Genomic DNA, 19,928 nt, shown 5'->3' on the forward strand with positions numbered 1-19,928 from the left:
TCTGAAGTCACAGGCCAGCTGAAGAGCAGCGTAGAGTGATTATTGCCGATATTTTGAGTGAGTCATGTCATGTTGTAGTCTCTTCAACATCTCAACTAAACTCATGGGGACCTCTTTTGTGCTGTTTTCTTCTGCTGTGATTTAGTCTCCTCCAATAACAAATTTGCCAGACCTGGAAGCACACAGAAAAAGGTATGTTAAGCTTTCATTTGAAATTTGCTCTTAGATCTCAATGACTGCAAACGTTGTGGAAGAATTTTGAGAACATAATCTCCTTTTCTGTTTTCTAAATCTCCCAATTTACTATTGTGGTTAGAAGCTGCAATACATAATGACAGCAAAGGGAAGCATTTAATTACGCTTATACTAATTGGCTAGCATTTATTTGTACTAAAGTGCTACAGAACAAGTATAGTAATGGCTTTTCTAACTGCCATCAGTTTGGAGGTTTTCTGTTTTCTCTAGTGTTCCCCATGTTCACCTTTAAAAATACATATACAACACCTACAGGAAAATTCCTTGAGAAACCTCTAGCTGTCTTGTTGCTGAATATTTGAAAAAATGTCCTTAATCATTATAAAGCCAAGCATAGACCACAGAGAAAAGGACAGTGCACATTATACCTGTAGGTACTCTTAAATTAGCTTCTCATTGCAATGATGATGCACGAGTCAGTGTTGCTTGTTTCTTCTAATGAAAACAACTTTTTTCATTTCTGTTGGTACCATAACAGACACAAGTGTTACAAATGAGAACAGACACAGCACAGGAATGTTAACAATTGACAGTTAAAATAGCTTGTGCATGAAAAAGTTGTCAGGAGGTAGGCTGGCTTTGCAACAATGCTTATGTTCCTAAAAACACTGCAATACATGACAGTTCAAAATCTGAGCACTGCAAATGTCTCCAAAGGCATTTTTTACTTCTTCAGAAACCTACAAACGTAGTAATGAAGACTTTTAAGGCCCAGATTCATTACACCTAATTTTAGGCACCTAAACCTGCGGGGTTAGTCTCTGTTCAGTGTGTAGTTAGCCAGAGCTTCCTCCATTTTCAGAACTGAGCAGCTCTGCACAGGGTCCTCTCTCTCCTCTCCTCTGCTCCTTCTTGCATGTCAGTGCAGCCTAGGTTGATATCAATGAACTGAGGAACTTGGTAAGTGCCTAAAATTAGGTGCCTGAGTGCAGTGGCCAAATACAAGTTTATGTAGAAAGTTTGTATTAGTCTAGAATGAAATCTCACTGCCCAGGTCCTACCCTAGTGCTTGGACAGAGGGTTTTAATTTTTTTAGAAGATCTTTAAAGGTTGATTCTAATGAACTTTCCCTCAAAAGCAGCAAATCTGTGGTTTGACACTCAGCAGCAGAACTTTTCCTTCCTTTTTTTAAAGGAAGGCAGGCTGCTGGAGTTCGATTCAGAGCAGTTATCAGTATTTTCCCTCAGTGGTAGCAGATGCTGTTTCTATGGCAGGTGAGAGTCGGCACTTCATCTGCCATCTGCCATCTGCCGTCGTTATCAACAGATAAAGGTAAATGACATATACGTGACGAGCAACATGCAGTGCAGAGAGTCTCTGTGATTTCCCTGCCATATCTCTTACCTACTCCACAGATACCCACTTTGTATAATGACCCTAGGTATGTTGATCTGATAAAGGAAGAAGTAGAGGTGGTAGGTGCTGAGGGACCATGGGCCATTCAGTTAGGACAGGCTGTCTTTGTTTTTTTCATCAGTCTAATAAATTCATTTAAACGCATAATGTAGCGTGGCCCTTGGGATAGAAGGAAAGCAAAATATTTGCAAGAGTATATCCAGATTTTTCTTCCCTTTTCATTCCAAGAAAGATATTCAGGTTTCCATGTAATTCATATCAGTGGTAGAGCCCTTTCATTCTCTCTCCCACATCCTTGCTTATATTAGTGGAGGAAAAAAAGTTCTGAAAAAAAACCAGGATCGTAAATGCATTTTATCATCTCCAAATTGACTCCCCACTTATTCTGATCGTTATTATTCATCATTTCATCCAAATACTTTTCTACACCAGGTAATCAGAAAAGTTAATCATTCTCTAAAGTTGATTGGAAGACACTGGTGAAATGTCTTAGTCTATGGCTTCTGTCTTGATTGAGTTTCCAAAGTGAATTGCTATAAAACAAATGAAAATTGGTTTGTTTATTAACAAATGACTTCACAAGAGTCAAAATGTGAATTAATAGGCATGGCCTGGTTAGTCCAGGTTAGCATTCCCTAAGTAAATAAATGAATGCTAGTCATGGCTACCAGCTGATATATTTAGCTACATTGCCTTTATTCTGTGGATCAGCTGAAAAGAAGAAAGCACCATAGAACTTATAGAATCACAGAATCATTTGGTTGGAAAAGATATTTGAGATTATCGAGTCCAACTGTACCTATTCACTACTAAACCATATCCCCGATCACCTCATCTACCCATCTTTTAAATAACCCCAGGGATGGTGGCTCAACCACTTTCCTGGGCAGCCTTATAACCCTTCCAGTGAAAATTTTTTTCCTAATATTTAATCTGAACCTCCCCTGCTGCAGATTGAGGCCATCTCCTCTCATTCTATCACTTGGTACTTGGAAGAAGAGACCAACATGCACCTCGCTACAACCTCCTTTCAGATAGTTGTACGGAGTGATAAGGTCTCTCCTCAGCCTCCTTTTCTCTAGGCTAAACAACAACAGTTTCCTCAGCTGCCTCTCATAAAGCCTGTTCTCCAGCCTCTTCACCAGATTTATTGCCCCTCTCTGGATGTGCTCCAGCATCTTAAGATACTTCCTGGGAATGAGAAAGGAAATCATGGTAGAGGAGACACTCTGTGCTAGTACAATACCAAGTTACGCTGAATTCAAGATCTGCAGTGGACTTTTACATTTTTCCTTCTGTACTGAAGCTTTGTATTGAAAAGCTGACTGGACAAATCCCCAGAGTGACTCCATTTGGCTGTGGACATCTCTGCTCTAGACAGCAGAAATCTGGTGCTGTGTGAGGCTTGATCTGTCTCCTCTTGCATTTGCTGCCCTGCTAGTCACTGGAACACCTGTCCAGATACTTAGCACAGTTACATAAGGTGGTTGAAAGTCTTAGGTCAACTATACATCCATTCTGTCACTTACTGGGGGAAGAATCCTTATCATAACATGAAATTGGAATTAGGTAACTCACCTGTTAATCAGCGTGGGTTTGGAAATTTACACTAGTTTTTCAGTGACAACAGATTATCTTTCATAGCCTTTAAAAAATTAACTTTGCTCATTTACACTATTAGACAATTGTAATCAGCTGGATATCTAATACTGCTCGCTTTCCCTCAAAAAGACTCATAAAACTCACAGAAACGAAGCCTTTAATCATCTGCCTTGTCATTATTTCAGTAGGTATTTATTTTAATGATTTGTTATTTGAGAGTGATTTAGATCTTACCATTGCTATGCTAAGTGATAAGAAAGTGAAGAAAGCATTTGAGTAGATAACAAAGTATGCCTTCCCCAAGCTTATACTAATACCTGCATATCCATGTCTAGCCAGCATAAGAGGCAGGACCCCAGTTTAGCAGTCTGACCCAGAACATGTTTGGTCTGATGTCCCATAGCGTATTCTTACTGCATTAAATTAATGTCTCCCTATTTCCTTATTTTTAGGTACCTTGTGCAAAGATGTCAAATGCATTGACATTTATCTTGCTCTTCCTATTTCCATTACTGCTGTCAGGAGCTTGGTTTCCCAAAAGTTTACCCTGTGATGTTAAAGCCTCTGAAGGGACTGTGGCAGTGGACTGCACCTATCGTCGTCTCAACGATGTTCCCAAGGGGATCCCTACAAATGCTACCAACCTTACCCTGAGTATTAACCATATTCCCCATCTCTATCCAACATCCTTTGCTCATCTTAAAAACCTTGTGGAGATTGACTTCAGATGCAACTGTGTGCCTATCAGAATGGGGCCCAAAGATCATGTGTGCAACACAGGACCAAATATCGAGAATGGCAGTTTTGCTGTCCTGCCAAGATTAAAGTCATTGTATTTGGATGCAAACCAGCTTTTGGAAATACCTCGAGGTCTTCCTAGTACTTTAAGTCTGCTGAGCCTGGAAGCCAACAGTATCTTTTCTATCCAAAAAGCTAATTTGTCAGAGCTAGGAAACATTGAAATGTTGTATCTGGGACAGAACTGTTACTACCGTAACCCATGCAATGTTTCATTTGAAATTGAAAAAACTGCCTTTCTGGAGCTGAAAAAATTAACAATACTATCCCTGAAGTCTAACAACTTAACTCATGTTCCACCCAATTTGTCATCTACTTTAAAGGAATTATACATTTACAACAACATGATTCAAGAGATTCAAGAACAGGATTTAAGTGACCTTCACAACCTAGAAATTCTTGATCTAAGTGGCAATTGCCCACGTTGCTATAATGCACCATATCCTTGTACTCCCTGCCCCAAGAGCTCAATTGAGATACATGCAAAGGCTTTTCACTCCTTGAAAAATTTAAGGATCTTGCGACTTCACAGTAACTCTCTGCACACCATACCCAGCAGCTGGTTTAAAAACATCAGGAATCTCAAAGAGCTTGACCTCTCCCAGAATTTCCTCATAAAAGAGATTGGAGATGCTCAGTTTTTGAAGTTTATCCCCAGCCTTGTAGAGCTTGATCTGTCCTTTAATTTTGAGCCAAAGATGTATCCATCGTGCTTGAATCTGTCTAAGACATTTTCCTCCCTCTTAAATCTGGAAACCCTCAGGCTCAGGGGTTATGTCTTTAAAGAACTGAGAGAAGGAAATCTAGGTCCATTGCTCAATCTTAGAAATCTAACAGTGTTGGATCTTGGGACTAATTTTATTAAAATTGCTGACCTGAGAATGTTCCAGCAATTCCCAGCTCTTAAGTTCATAGACCTCTCAGTGAATAAAATTTCTCCTTCTTCAGGTGAAAGTAACTCTAATGGGTTTTGCTCTAATCCTAGGATTTCACTAGAGCAATACAACAGGCAAATATTACAAGAGATGCATTATTTCAGGTATGACGTGTATGGTCGAAGCTGCAGGTCCAAAGACAAAGAGGCTGCGTCCTATGAATCTTCAGTTAATGAAGAGTGCCTGAAATATGGAGAAACTCTAGATTTGAGTAGGAACAATGTTTTTTTTATTAACCCCTCAGACTTTGAGGGACTTAGTTCCCTCAGATGTCTTAACTTGTCAGGTAATGCAATAAGTCAAACTTTAAATGGAAGTGAATTTTCCTACTTGTCTGGTTTGAAATATCTGGATTTTTCTAACAATCGGATTGACTTGCTCTACCCAACTGCTTTCGAAGAGCTAAAACTTTTAGAAATTCTTGACCTGAGCAATAACAAACATTATTTCCTGGCAGAAGGTGTTACTCACATGCTTAGTTTTATGAAGGACTTGACCCATCTGAAGAAGCTGATGATGAATGAGAATGAGATTTCTACTGCTGCAAACACAGGAATGGAAAGCCATTCCCTCCAGATTTTAGAATTCAGAGGAAATCGTTTAGATATTTTATGGATGGATGGGAATGCCAGGTACGTGTCATTCTTCAAAAATCTGACCAGCCTCGAACAACTGGATATTTCCTTCAACTCACTGAGTTTTATACCTCCTGATGTTTTTAAAGCTATGCCTCCGGAACTCAAGATCCTCAACTTAACCAATAACAGGATGAAAAGTTTCCACTGGGGCAGCCTGACATATCTGAAGAAACTAGTGACCTTGGACCTGAGCAATAACCTTTTGACTGCTGTTCCCCGAGAACTGTCCAACTGCTCTTCAACGCTTGAAGAACTGATGCTCCGAAACAATCTCATTCAACATCTAAGTAAACATTTTCTCCGAGGTGCTTTTAAGTTGAAATACTTGGACCTAAGCTCAAATAAGATTGAAATGATTAAAAAGTCTAGTTTCCCTGAAAATGTCATTAACAACCTGAGGGTGCTGCTTTTGCATGGCAATCCTTTCAAGTGCAATTGTGATGCCGTGTGGTTTGTTTGGTGGATCAATCAGACTCAAGTGACTATTCCTCTTCTGGCCACAGACGTGACCTGTGCTGGCCCAGGGGCACACAAAGGAAAGAGCGTGGTTTTCTTGGATCTGTATACCTGTGAGCTGGACACCTCGTACTTGATCCTGTACGCTCTGTCACTTGCTACTCTCCTCGGCTTTATGGTGTTCACAGTGACGAGCCATCTCTATTTCTGGGATGTGTGGTATAGTTACCATTACTGCACTGCCAAGCTGAAGGGCTATCAGCGTTTATCTTCACCAGATTCTTGCTACGATGCTTTTATTGCCTATGACAATGAAGATCCAGCTGTGAATGAGTGGGTGCTGACAGAACTGGTTGAAAGGCTGGAAAATCAAAAAGCCAGACGTTTCAATTTGTGCCTGGAAGAAAGGGACTGGCTCCCAGGACAGCCAGTCTTTGACAACCTATCCCAGAGCATTCAGCTGAGCAGAAAGACCATATTTGTGCTGACCAAGAAGTATATTAAAAGCGGCAGCTTCAAGACCACATTTTACATGGCCCACCAGCGGCTTCTAGATGAAAAAATGGATGTTATTATCTTGATATTTCTTGAGAAGGCTTTGCAGAAGTCCCGCTATGTGCGGCTGAGGAAGAGGCTGTGCAGAAGTTCTGTCCTGGAATGGCCGACTAACCCTCGATCTCAGCCCTACTTCTGGCAGTGCCTGAAAAATGCAGTAGCTACGAGCAGTGCCCTGGCTTACAACAAGCTACTCCAAGAAACTGTTTAGCTCTACCCTTCCCTGTAAGTAGTCTTATGAGGCACAGTGTGCAGAAGATCCTAAGCTTCATTTGGAGAAGCTGTTGAAGCGTGGAGCATAAATGTAATTGTGATAGTGTATCCCAAAACAAAATGCACCTTTGGTGACAAAGCGGATGGTTCACTTGTTTTGCTACAACAAGACTGAACAGCAACTGTTGTCAGCACAGATGTTTAGCGAACATGTGCCTGGCTTGGCATCATTTGCTGCACAGCAAGAGAAGATGCACTACTCACTGGAAGTCCCTAATTTAGAACAGAATCAGTGCTTCCACTTTCTAGTTTGCTGGAGGTCTCCAGTGTTGCCTGTGGTTGGGTCAAGTGTTGCTGAGACACTTGCTCCGCTTACTCTAGTACACAGACTGCCGGGAGGAGTTTGAGCGTGCCTAAAGTTGCTGCTGTTCAGATCACTGTTGGAGTAAATGTGATTTTAATAGTAAACTGTATTTTCTGCTTGGAGTATTTATGAAACACAAGAAGATTTCCTGACGCATTCCTCAAAAACACCTTAAGCAATGCCGATGCTTTGATTTTAGGAGTTAGGAAAATGTGAGAATAATTATCTTTTCATCTTGGGCTTACAGCCGCTGAGCCTACTGCTTCTGTCTGATTGGGAAATAATTCTAATAGCTGCAGAAAGGAACTTCTGGTGGGAGTGCTTGTCAGGGGCTTGGGTGTGATACAGGAGCTCTCCTGCTCTTGCATTACCCAAAGCTGATAAATATGAATATACTGTGAAGAATTGGTATGATCTAAAATAGGAAGGTATGAGAGAAACAAATTCAGAATGGTTTGTAGGTTGTGGGTCTGAAGGCATTACAAGATAAAGGGAGTCCTTGTGCATGGGCTTGCTGTATGGGAATGGGCAGGGGTAGCAGGACATCATATCAGCTGATGGAGAGGCACAAGACAGATGGAAAATCAAGTAAAAAAAAGAGAAAGTGGGTAGCGACAAAGACAGGAAGATAGAAAAGAAAAAGTGAAAGAAGAATAGTTTGAAAGAATAGAGGATAATACAGCCAAATTAGCACATGATAGAAATCAAGAAGCATTTACTGATAATTCCCAGTTTACCCTTTCATTCTGCCTTTCACCTGCCTCCTTGGCTCTTGACTGAGCTAGGTACTCCCTGTGGACTTAAGTCACCTCTCCAGTGTTGTGCTATTGGCTTTAAGAGCTCTGCTTTCTCACTTCCACCCAGGTTCTGTGTTACAATCCCTTATGTATCAACTGAGATGATGTTATCAAGTTTAGCTTGGGCTGAGGCCTGAGGACTAGTGGCTGGCCTGCCTCCACATGCCCAGACTTTCTCCAGAACAAAATTCAGATACTCAAAATGCAAAACATATAAGACCAATTCATACAAGGAAAGGATCCATCCTATAGTTTCTTTAGCCATGGCGTGCTATTCCAGAGCAGCCTCAATCCCTCCTTTGCCTCCTTGTTCCCTAAGCAGGTCCCTTTCCCTCAGCGGTTTGCTGGGGCATCACTAGAAACCTGAGCTGAGAATAGGTTTGAGTTTAGAGACATCCTGAAAAAGGGAAGAAGTACTGCTCAAAAGCATAAACACTTAAGCCTGTTCCCTACTCTGGTTCACAGCAAAACCTCATCAAACACGTGGTAGTATTTCAGCTGAAGTCTTTTTTAATTGTAAACTATCCCTCTGTGCTTGGCACAGGTGGGGTCTCTGCATGCCGTCATGATCTCTGTTTTGAGAGCAGCAGCATGCTCTCCCCTTGCCAGGCACTTCTGTCCACAACGCAGTACGGGCTCTTCCTCTCTTTCTCAAAGCCCTTCTTGTTTTCTGGCAATGAGCCTCAGTGACAGTTCTGGCCACTGGTGAACCAACATTGCTAACTGCTTTGAACCTGCTGCAGTCAACATGCATTGTTAGAATTATCGATCTTGGGAGGTAGCTGACAGGTAAAAAGTAGTGTCAGGACCCTAGACCTCAGAGAGGCAAACTTTTGGCTGTTTAGAGAACAAGTGTGTGGAATCCCTTGAGAAAATGCCCTCAGAGGTAAAGGAGCAAATGAGACATGAGAGATATCCCAATGTGTAATAAGTCAGGAGCGGGAGGCAGGAGGCTAACTTGGTTAAGCCATCACTTCTTAGCCAAACTGAAACACAAAACCAAAATGCATATGCAGTGGAGGCAGGGATAAATATCCTGGAGAGATTACAGGAACATGGCCCAAGCATGCAGGGAAAGGGAACATAGAATCATAGAGTCATAGAATAGTTTGGGTTGGAAGGGATCTTAAAGATCATCCAGTTCCAACCCCCCTGCCATGGGCAGGGACAGCCCACTAGATCAGGCTGCCCAAGGCCCCATCCAACCTGGCCTTGAACACCTCCAGGGATGGGGCAGCCACAGCTTCCCTGGGCAACCTGTGCCAGTGTCTCACCACTCTCACGATTAAGAAATTCTTCCTTATGTCTAGGCTAAATCTGCCCCTCTCCAGTTTCTACCCATTGCCTCTAGTCCTATCACTACAAGAGTTAGTGAACAGTTCCTCTCCAGCTTTCTTGTCGCCCCCTTCAGATACTGGAAGGTCGCTATAAGACTTCCTGGGAGCCTTCTCTTCTCCAGGCTGAACAAGCCCAACTCTCTCAGCCTGTTCTCATATTGGAGGTGCTCCAGCCCTTTGATCATTTTCGGCTTTTTCGGCGACATCCAGCAGCAGGACGGTGAGTACTGCGGTGGGGTGGCCATCTGAGGTGGTGGGGCACTTCCCTGTGACGGGAAAAGCCTAGGAAAACCTAAACGGGAGCGGGACGGGCGGCGCTCGGCTCCTGACACGCGGCAGCGGGCGGTCCCGCGCGGTGCCTGACGGGAGGGGGCGGTCCCGGCGGATACCGCGGGAGATTTAAACGGTCTCTTGGGAGCGCGGCGACTGGGAGCGCGGCGAAGAGGAGCGAGGACAGAGCCTCAGTGGGTCCATGCAGCCACGCAGACCCTGGGCTGTAGGCAGTGCCCCCCTCCCACACCAGCCCGTGCCTCTGATACCAGCTACACTTGTGGGAGCTGTGCACGAGTCGCAGAACTCCTTCACATGGTGGCAGAGCTGAGGGAGGAGGTGAACAGGTTAAGGACTATCAGGGAATGCGAGAGGGACATAGATCTTTGGAGCAGTGCCCTCGCACAAACCCAGCAGGCTGCTGGAGCCAATGCGGCGGAGCAGCTTGATCCTATAATCTGTGAGGCAGGGGGAACAAGAGATGGGGGATGGCAGCAAGTTCCTGTCCGGCGCAGGAAACCTGCTTCCCCCACCCAGACAATTAACCCCCAGATAGCCCTCAGAAATAAATATGAAACGCTGCAGGTAGAACCTATCCCCCAGGAAGAAGCAGAGGAAGAAGGAGATGGTCCCCACAGCCTGGAAACATTCCCTAGGCTCCAGCATCCTCGGAGGGCCCTAAAAACATCCTCTGTCAAGAAAAAGAGGAGAGTGATCGTCTTAGGGGACTCCCTTCTTAAAGGAATGGAGGGTCCCATCTGCAGACCGGATCCGCTCCACAGGGAGGTCTGCTGCTTACCGGGGGCATCAGTGAGGGATATCAATAGAAAACTCCCTTCCTTGGTGAAGGAAACAGATTACTATCCCCTGTTAGTATTTCAAATAGGTAATGATGACTTACAGCGCAGAAAGCTGAAAGCCATCAAAAGAGACTTCAGGGCTTTAGGGAAGATGATTGAGGGCTCTGGAGCGCAAGTGGTGTTTAGCTCTATCCCAATACTAAGGAATATGGAACAGGAGGTCAGGAACATACAGATGATTAATGCCTGGCTCCGAGCCTGGTGTGAGGAGAGAGGCTTTGGCTTCTTTGATCATGGGGTGACCCACCCACCCCCAGGTTTTCTTACTAGGGATGGGTCATACTTGTCTCCAAGGGGAACTAAAGTTATCTCTAAAAATCTAGTTAGGCTCTTAAATAGAGCTTTAAACTAGATGTGAAGGGGGAAGGGGAGGAGACCAGGCTAGTTGGGAATGAGCCTGGAAGTGGGAAACCGGTGGCTGAGAAATGGTGTGCTGGAGAGGACCACCAGTACACCACAACAGGGCAAGTGAGGGCGAGTATAAGTGGGGACAGTAAGGATGAAACTGGGTCTGTGGAATTAGTTGTTCCAAGGACCAGTCAATCAAGAATAAACTCTCTTCCCTTTATGAGGGCTGAAGGTTCATCAGCCCAGCTGAAGTGCATTTACACCAATGCACGCAGCATGGGCAATAAGAAGGATGAGCTGGAAGCTGTTGTAGGGCAAGGTGACTATGATGTCATTGCCATCACAGAAACATGGTGGGATGACTCACATAGCTGGACTACAGCTATGTTGGGATATAAACTCTTCAGGCGGGACAGGAAGGGTAGGAAAGGAGGCGGGGTAGCCCTCTATGTCAAAGAGTGCTTTGATACTCTTGAACTGGATTACGGTGAGGATGGGATCGAGTGCCTATGGGTTAAAATCAGAGGAGCCCACAAGAAAGGGGACTTTGTGATAGGAGTCTGTTACAGACCACCCAGCCAAGAAGAAGCTGCTGATGAGCTCTTCTATAAACAGCTGGGGACAGTCTCTAAATCTCTGCCTCTTGTCCTTGTGGGAGACTTTAACTTTCCGGATGTCTGCTGGGAGTACAATACAGCAGAAAGGAAACAGTCTAGGAGGTTCCTGGAGTGCATTGAAGACAACTTCCTTGCACAACTGGTTAGCGAACCAACAAGGGAGGGTGCCTTCCTAGACCTGCTGTTTGCGAATAGAGAAGGTCTTGTTGGGGATTTGACGGTTGGAGGACGCCTGGGATTAAGCGATCATGAGATGATAGGGTTTTCAGTTCTAGGTGGGATTAAGAAGGGGGTTAGCAAAACAGTCACATTAAACTTCCAGAGGGCAGACTTTGGCTTGTTCAGAGGTTGATTAGCAAAGTCCCGTGGGAAACAGTCCTTCAGGGCAAGGGAGCCCACGAAGGTTGGGCGCTCTTGAAAAATGAAATCCTAGTAGCTCAAGAGCAGGCCATCCCTGTGTTCTGGAAAAGGAGCCGGCGGGGGGAAAAGCCAGCTTGGTGGAGCAGGGAGATCTCAAGATGCGTCAATAATAAGAAGAAGCTTTATGTGCTTTGGAGGAAAGGACAGGCATCTTGGGTGGACTACAGGAACGAAGTGAGATCGTGCAGGGAAAAAATCAGGAGGGCCAAGGCCCAACTAGAAATAAAACTCACTAAGTCTGTGAAAGACAACAAAAAGTCTTTCTACAAGTACATTAACAGGAAAAGGAGGACGAGGGAGAATATCCAGTCTCTAGTGGATGCAGAAGGAATAACAGTGACAGGGGATAAGGACAAGGCTGAGGTACTAAATGCCTTCTTCGCCTCAGTCTTTAATAGCAAAGGAAGTTGTTCCTTCTGTTTACAAATCCAAGAGTTAGAGGGGCAGATTGAGGCTCCCATGATCCAAGAGGAGGCGGTTAGAGACTTGCTTGCCCAGCTAGACGCCCACAAGTCTATGGGGCCGGATGGGATCCACCCAAGAGTATTGAAGGAACTGGCGGATGTCCTTTCCAAACCCCTATCCATCATCTTCCAGAGGTCCTGGCTGACTGGGGAAGTTCCACTAGACTGGAGGCTGGCTGATGTTGTGCCCATATATAAGAAGGGTTGCAGAGAGGATCCGGGGAACTACAGGCCTGTCAGTCTCACCTCAGTGCCAGGGAAAGTCATGGAACAGGTAATCTTGAGTGCTATCATGAAGCACATGCAAGAGAACCGGGTGATCAGGCCCAGTCAACATGGGTTTACAAAAGGCAGATCTTGCCAAACTAACCTGATCACCTTCTATGACAAAATCACTCAACTACTGGATGGGGGAAAGGCTGTGGATGTAGTCTTCTTGGACTTCAGTAAAGCCTTTGACACAGTTTCTCACAGCATTCTGCTGCAGAAACTGTCAGCCTCTGGCCTGGACAGGCGTACACTCTCCTGGGTTGAAAACTGGTTGGATGGCCGGGCCCAGAGAGTGGTGGTCAATGGAGTTAACTCCAGCTGGAGGCCAGTCACAAGTGGAGTTCCTCAGGGCTCAGTACTGGGTCCAGCTCTGTTCAATGTCTTTATCAATGACCTGGATGAAGGCACTGAATGTACCTTTAGTAAATTTGCGGATGACACTAAGCTGGGAGGAAGTGTCGATCTGCTGGAGGGTAGGGAGGCTCTGCAAAGGGATCTGAAGAGGCTGGACTGCTGGGCCGAGACCAATGGGATGAGGTTTAACAAGGCCAAATGCCGGGTCCTGCACTTGGGGCACAACAACCCTATGCAGCGCTACAGACTGGGGGAAGAATGGCTGGACAGCTGCACGGAAGAGAAGGACCTGGGGGTGCTGGTTGACAGCCGACTGAATATGAGCCAGCAGTGTGCCCAGGTGGCCAAGAAGGCCAATGGCATCTTGGCTTGTATCAGAAATGGGGTCACCAGCAGGTCCAGGGAGGTTATTCTCCCTCTGTACTCAGCACTGGTGAGACCGCACCTTGAATACTGTGTTCAGTTCTGGACCCCTCACCACAAGAAGGATGTTGAGACTCTGGAGCGTGTCCAGAGAAGAGCAACAAAGCTGGTGAGGGGGCTGGAGAACAAGTCATACAAGGAGCGGCTGAGAGAGCTGGGGTTGTTTAGCCTGGAGAAGAGGAGGCTGAGGGGAGATCTTATTACCCTCTACAACTACCTGAAAGGAGGTTGTGGAGAGGAGGGAGCTGGCCTCTTCTCCCAAGTGACAGAGGACAGGACAAGAGGGAATGGCCTGAAGCTCCGTCAGGGGAGGTTCAGGTTGGATATCAGAAAAAAATTCTTCACAGTAAGAGTCATTGGCTACTGGAACAGGCTGCCCAGGGAGGTGGTCGAGTCACCTTCCCTGGAGGTGTTTAAGGAACGGGTGGATGAAGTGCTTAGGGACATGGTTTAGGGAGTGTTAGGAATGGTTGGACTCAATGATCCAATGGGTCCTTTCCAACCTTGTGATTCTGTGATCATCTTTGTAGCCCTCCTCTGAACTTGTTCCAACAGTTCCATATCCTTGTTGAGGATTCGAGAACTGGACACAATACTCCAGATGAGGAAAGCCAAGGCCCAGCTGGAGATGAACTTGATTAGGGATGTGAAAAATAACAAGGATTTCTTCAGGTACATAAAACAACAAAGATGAAAGAAACTATATCCCCTGATAGATGGAAGACCTGTCTACAACCAACATGGAAAAGGCTGAGGTACTTTTTTGCCTTGGTCTTCACCACCATGTGCTCTATCCACAACATCCAATTCACAGAATGCAAAGGCAGGAACAGTGATAATGAAGTACTGCCCACCACTGGAAAAGATCAAGTTCAAGACCTTCTAAAGAACCTGAAGGTACACTTCTTGATGGGATGCATCCAAGGATCCTGTAGGAACTAGTGGATGAAGTTGCTAAGCCACCACCCATCATATCCGAAAAGTTGTGGTAGACTGGTGAAGTTCCCCATAACTGGGAAAGGGGAAATATAATTCCCATTTTTAAAAAGGGAAAAACAAAGACCTAGGGAACTACAAGCTGGTCAGTCTCACCTCTGTGCCTAGCAAGATCACAGAGCAGATCCTCCTGGATACTATGCCAAAGCACGGGGAAAAGAGAGGTGATTGTTGACAGCCAATATGGCGTCACCAACGGTGAATTGTGCCTGACAAATTTGATGCCTTTCTACAACGGGGTTTAAAGGGGGAGTCCTTTAATTACTTCCCATAGAAAGATGGGAAGGGTCTCTTTATCAGGGAGTGTAATGATAGGATGAGGGCTAATGGTTATAAAATGAAAGATGGTAGACTTCAATTAGATATCAGGAATAAATATTTTACTGTGAGGGTGGTGAGACACTGGAAGAGGTTGTCCAGAGAAGCTGTGGATGCCCCCTCTCTGAAACTTTTCAAAGCCAGATTGGATGAGGCTTTGAGCCACCACATCTAGTAAAAGGTATTCCTGACCAAGGTGTCTTCCAACCCAAACCATTCTATGAGTCTATGATCCCAGATACCTCCTGCATTTCCCCACCTACCTGTTGTGCCTTGTCCTCTCTTAAAGTAGTACTTTTTTAATTTAGTTCTAAGAATCCAGACAGAAAAGCAGTCAAACGCAAACAAGAAAAACAAGGTTCAAATAATAGTATGATAAGAAAGGGTTTTTCCTCCCAGTTTCTCACAGCAGTTCTGTTGATTAACGAGAGAAGCAGGACATATAGGAGGACCTGGTTAGAAAAGTGGATGTTCTATGCTATGTTTAACAAATGTCTTTCTGATGGTTGTGTTTGTGAGCCTAAACTATCTGTATCTCTATACAGAATAACATGAGCTGTAATGCGAATCTCTTCATAAGGTAGAATCATAGATGTTGCTTGAACTCTGACAAGCTTCGTGCCATAACTGCTTCCCCTGGAAGCCTGTTCCAGTGACTCACCACCTCTTAGTGAAGAGCCTTTACCGAAAGCCCAATATGAACTTCCCCAATGTAGCTTCATACCATTTCCTTCTATTTTATCACTGGTCACCAGAGAGAGATCAGCACCTTCCTCTCTGCTGCCCACCTTGAAGACATTGTAGACTACAATGAGGTCACTGCTCAGCCTTCTTTTCTCCCAGCCGAAGAAAACACGTGATTTCCAACACTCCACATTGTTCTAGTTTGAGCTAAAGCAGAATTATTTTTTTAACTTCTCAGCTAAGCTTTGTTTAAGTAACTTCATTTTCTGAAAGTTAACTATGTGTTTTTGTAGACTTTCTGTCTTCAGAAACTTAAAGTTTATGATTACCACCAAAGTAACAAGGCATTGGTATGCAGAAATTTCATTGCTTACATGTATCCCTACAAAAATCAAGGACGTCATCAAGCTGGTGATATACTGTCAGTCAAAGGGGTGAAAAAGAGTTGACCTGCAGGGAGGAGCAGACAGGACAGGTCACCTAAAACTGACCAACAGAGCATTCCGTTCCATATAGGTCATACTCAGTATAAATTGGAGGGTTCATAAGAGCCAAGCCCTCTTCTTCAATGACTGATGTCTAATACTGATCTCATCTGCCCTTTTGCCCCTGATCCCAGATCCCTGCATTCCTGAATCCAGTTCCTGAGCTCAGCTCCCATCTGCTGCTGTATCCAGCCTGAGACCTTTTCCCCATTCCCACTCTGCAGCTTCAGTGGTGATGTATAGTCATTGGGGATTTGATTTTGTATATTTGTGTATATATTATTATTATTATATTCTTATTAATAGTATTTTTCTTCTTATTATTATAATTGTTCATTAAAGCTGTTTTCATTCTAGTTTCCAACCCACAGGTCACTCATTGAGTGATGGAGCATTGGAACAGACTCCCCAGGGAAGTATTCATGGCACCAAGCCTGACAACATTCAAGAAGCATTTGGACAAAGCCCATGTGATGTTACTGTTGGGATTGTCCTGTGCAGGGACAGGAGCTGGGCTTGAGGATTTTTGTGGGTCCCTTCCGACTCAGGACATTCTATAGTCCTACCATTTCCTTTTCCCTGAGGTGGCAGGATTGGGATCACAACTGCTTGCATTTAGCTGCTGATCAAACTGCCAGGGGCTAAACTGTGACACTCATAAATCTTGCCCTCAAAGCCTTTCACACAGAATCTAATACTTTGATGTCCTTATATTGAGGTACCCAAAACTACACAGTACTCAAGGTGGGGCTGCAACAGTGCAGTGTAGAGTGGGGCAATCACCTCCCTCAACTGACCAGCTGTGCTGTGCATGGTGCACTCCAGGACACATTTGGCCCTTTTGGTTGCCAGGGCACACTGTTGAAGTGATTACTCTTTTGAAGAAAGAAGACTATGCCTTGCCCAGGTTGAATAGGGAAGAATGTTGGCATTGACACAGCCTTTGACACAGTTTCTCTCAGCATTCTTCTTATGAAACTGGCTGCTTCTGGCCTGGACAGGTGCCCAGTCTCCTGGATGGAAAACTGGTTGAATGGCTGGGCCCAGAGAGTGATGGTAGATGGAGTTAACTCCAGCTGGAGGCTGGTCAGAAGTGGTGTCCTCCAGCGCTCAGCGCTGGGTCCAGCCCAGTTCAATGTCTTTATCAATGACCTGGATGAAGGCACTGAATGTACCTTTAGTAAATTTGCGGATGACAATATGCTGGGTGGAAGTGTCGAACTGCTGGAGGGTAGAGAGGCTCTGCAAAGGGATTTGAACAGGCTGGACCGCTGGGCTGAGACCAATGGCATGAGGGTTAACAAGGCCAAATGCCGGGTCCTGCACTTGGGGCACAACAACCCTGTGCGGTGCTACAGACTAGGAGAAGTCTGGCTAGAAAGCTGCCTGGAGGAGAAGGACCTCAGGGTGTTGATTGACAGCTGACTGAACATGAGCCAGCAGTGTGCTCAGGTGGCCAAGAAGGCCAATAGCATCTTGGTTTGTATCAGAAACGGCGTGACCAGCAGGTCCAGGGAGGTTATTCTCACTCTGTACTCGGCACTGGTGAGACCACACCTTGAGTACTGTGTTCAGTTCTGGGACCCTCACCACAAGAAGGACGTTGAGGCTCTGGAGTGTGTCCAGAGAAGAGCAACGAAGCTGGTAAGGGGGCTGGAGAACAAGTCTTAGGAGAAGCAGGTGAGAGAGATGGGGTTGTTTAGCCTGGAGAAGAGGAGGCTGAGAGGTGACCTTATTGCTGTCTATGACTACCTGAAAGGAGGTTGTACAGAGGAGGGAGCTGGCCTCTTCTTCCCTGTGACAGGGGACAGGACAAGGGGGAATGGCCTCAAGCTGTACCAGGGGAGGTTCAGACTGCATATCAGAAAAAAATGTTTCACAGAAAGGGTCATCCGCACAGGCAGAGGCAGTCCAGGGAGGTGGTTGAGTCACCATCCCTGGAGGTATTTAAAAGATGAGTAGACGAGATGCTCAGGGAAGTGGTTTAGCGGCAGATAGGAATGGTTGGACTCGACAATCCAAGAGGTCTTTTCCAACCTGGTGATTCTATGATTCTATGACTCTTATGCAAACCTTGTTCACCAGTCATGTTTGAGCCTCTTTGGACATAAGAATGAACTGTTAATCACACCAAATAATTTTATAATAAGATCAGCCTTCTCCTTGTTTTTATGGTCTGACAGAAGGAACACAATTTTGAAATTTTGTTGGGAGTTTGAGTTAACACTTTATGAGCCGTTGAAGCTCTTATTTCTCAGATTGTTGCAAGCAAACCCAGCTAACTGTATTTAACAAGATGACAGGGAATAAAGAGCAGGAGGGAAATACAGAATTTAACTTACTGCATCTTCTGCATTTTGTGGTCCGGAAATGCTTATGAAGAGATAGGTGAATTCCAACAGCTCTGGGAAAACCCCATCCATTTTAACAAAATTAAAAGGCACAAAATTAAAAAGCATGGAAACAGAAAACTGGGAGGTGTTTGCTGTTCAATGCTCTACGCTCCCTGGTCCTTATTGGGATGCTGGCCTGAAGAGCAAATGACAGTTCAGCTTTATGGGGGAACAAGTCTTCTCTCAACAGCATTATTTTGAAATAAAGGAAAAACTACGGCAGAAGTTAGAGTTTTTAGCTCATATTTGTTTATAAAACTTATTTTGAATTATCCTACTGCCCTAGGGGAAGTACAATTTTTTGCCTTTCTCAGTAAAAGTGAGAAGTTGAAGTTTGCAGCCTTTCTGGAAGTTCCTGCCGTGGATTCCAGGGTTTTGAAACGTTGAAAGCTCAGAGCCTGTTGCTGAAGTAGTGGACTTTGGGGAGTGAAACCAGAGTGTGTTTCCACTGCTTAAATCCCTCTCAGAGCTGTTTGTTGGTGCCTACTGCCACTGCTGGTGTTCTGTGGTCTGTCAGTGTTGTGTGGTGGCTGACCTGGGCTGGCAGCCAAACCTCCACCCACCTGGACAGGGAGAGAATCAGGAGGGCAGAAGTGAGAGCTGCTCCTAGGTGGAGACAAAGGTAGGTTAATAAATGAAGAAACAAAAATGCAAGATTTGCAAAAGCAATCACTGACCACCTCCCACCAGCAGAACAATGCTCAGCCATCCTCTGAGTGATGGCTGCTTTGGTGAAACTTTTCCCTGGCAAGATTATTGCTGGGCATGGCACCCTATGGCACCATATGGTATGGGTTATCCCTTTGGTCAGTGGGGGTGGGCTGACCCAAATGTGGCTCCTTCCAGCCCCTTGCCCAACCACAGCATGCTCTCCAGTGGGGATCAGCATTAGAAGTGGAGAAGGTCTTGAGGCTGTGCAAGTTCCTGAGTAGCTATAAAACCAATGTAGCAACAAAACTGGTTTGGTCACCAGTCTAAAACAGAGTGGGTGAAGCATGGGGACTTGCTGCATTCCTTGCTCAAATCAGCAGTTTTGCTCACATGCATGTACATACACGTATATATCTGAATCTGTTTGGCCAGGTCCATAGTAGGTGGTTGTCACCCAACACTGGGGTGACAGATCAGTTCTGTTCCTTGACAGAATGATGATGGCGCTACATCGTAGTTACATTTGAAGCAATATTCCCTTGACAGGATATTATGATTTGCATTGCACAGAAGTTATAATTAGAATGGCACAGTTCTTCTATAAGACAAAACAATCTAGTACAATCTATAGGTAACATAATACATAATTTATAATACAATTTAACTTACAGTTACTAATCATCTATATCCTAACCTATGATTTCTAATCACCTTGACCCTCTGCAGCCTGTGTCAAATGTTAATACATGGTTTGCTGTATCAATATAACAATGATAATGTAGATTTGATAAACACATAAAAGAATATGAGTCACTCTCTCAGTCTTCAGAGGATGCAGACAAAGGTGGGGGTGTCTCACTTTCAGTAACAGGAATGCCAGATGCCTTTGCTTTCAGAAAACAGTTTTAACCTGTTGTAAAAACCAAATGGTCAGCTTTGGCACTGGGGTAACCTGGGGCAGTCTCAGCTTTCGTAAATGGGAAAGTCTATTTCTGTGCTGCTAGTGGCTCCCTTGTATGCCAGTACAGTGGGTGATTAGGTAAGCTCTTACTGCAGATCTGTGAGTCTT

At 44.8% G+C, this 19,928-nt stretch overlaps 1 protein-coding gene across 2 annotated transcripts in view; it reads left to right on the forward strand.

The window, feature by feature from the left end:
- The window catches only part of LOC104054228 (toll-like receptor 7), a 21,620-nt gene continuing 1,692 nt past the window's right edge, over positions 1–19,928 (forward strand). The window contains exons 1-3 of one of the 2 annotated variants that reach the window (XM_054087613.1): positions 1–192; positions 3,666–9,526; positions 13,863–16,047. In XM_054087613.1, coding sequence (XP_053943588.1) covers positions 3,681–6,806 — 3,126 coding nt within the window. In that variant the 5' untranslated portion in view covers positions 1–192; positions 3,666–3,680 and the 3' untranslated portion in view covers positions 6,807–9,526; positions 13,863–16,047. Of the gene's footprint in view, positions 193–3,665; positions 9,527–13,862; positions 16,048–19,928 lie in introns of those variants that run through there. The other variant, XM_054087612.1, reaches the window with a different exon arrangement.

The sequence above is a fragment of the Cuculus canorus genome, chromosome 1, assembly GCF_017976375.1.
Source record: "Cuculus canorus isolate bCucCan1 chromosome 1, bCucCan1.pri, whole genome shotgun sequence".
NCBI classification, from domain to species: Eukaryota; Metazoa; Chordata; class Aves; order Cuculiformes; family Cuculidae; genus Cuculus; species Cuculus canorus.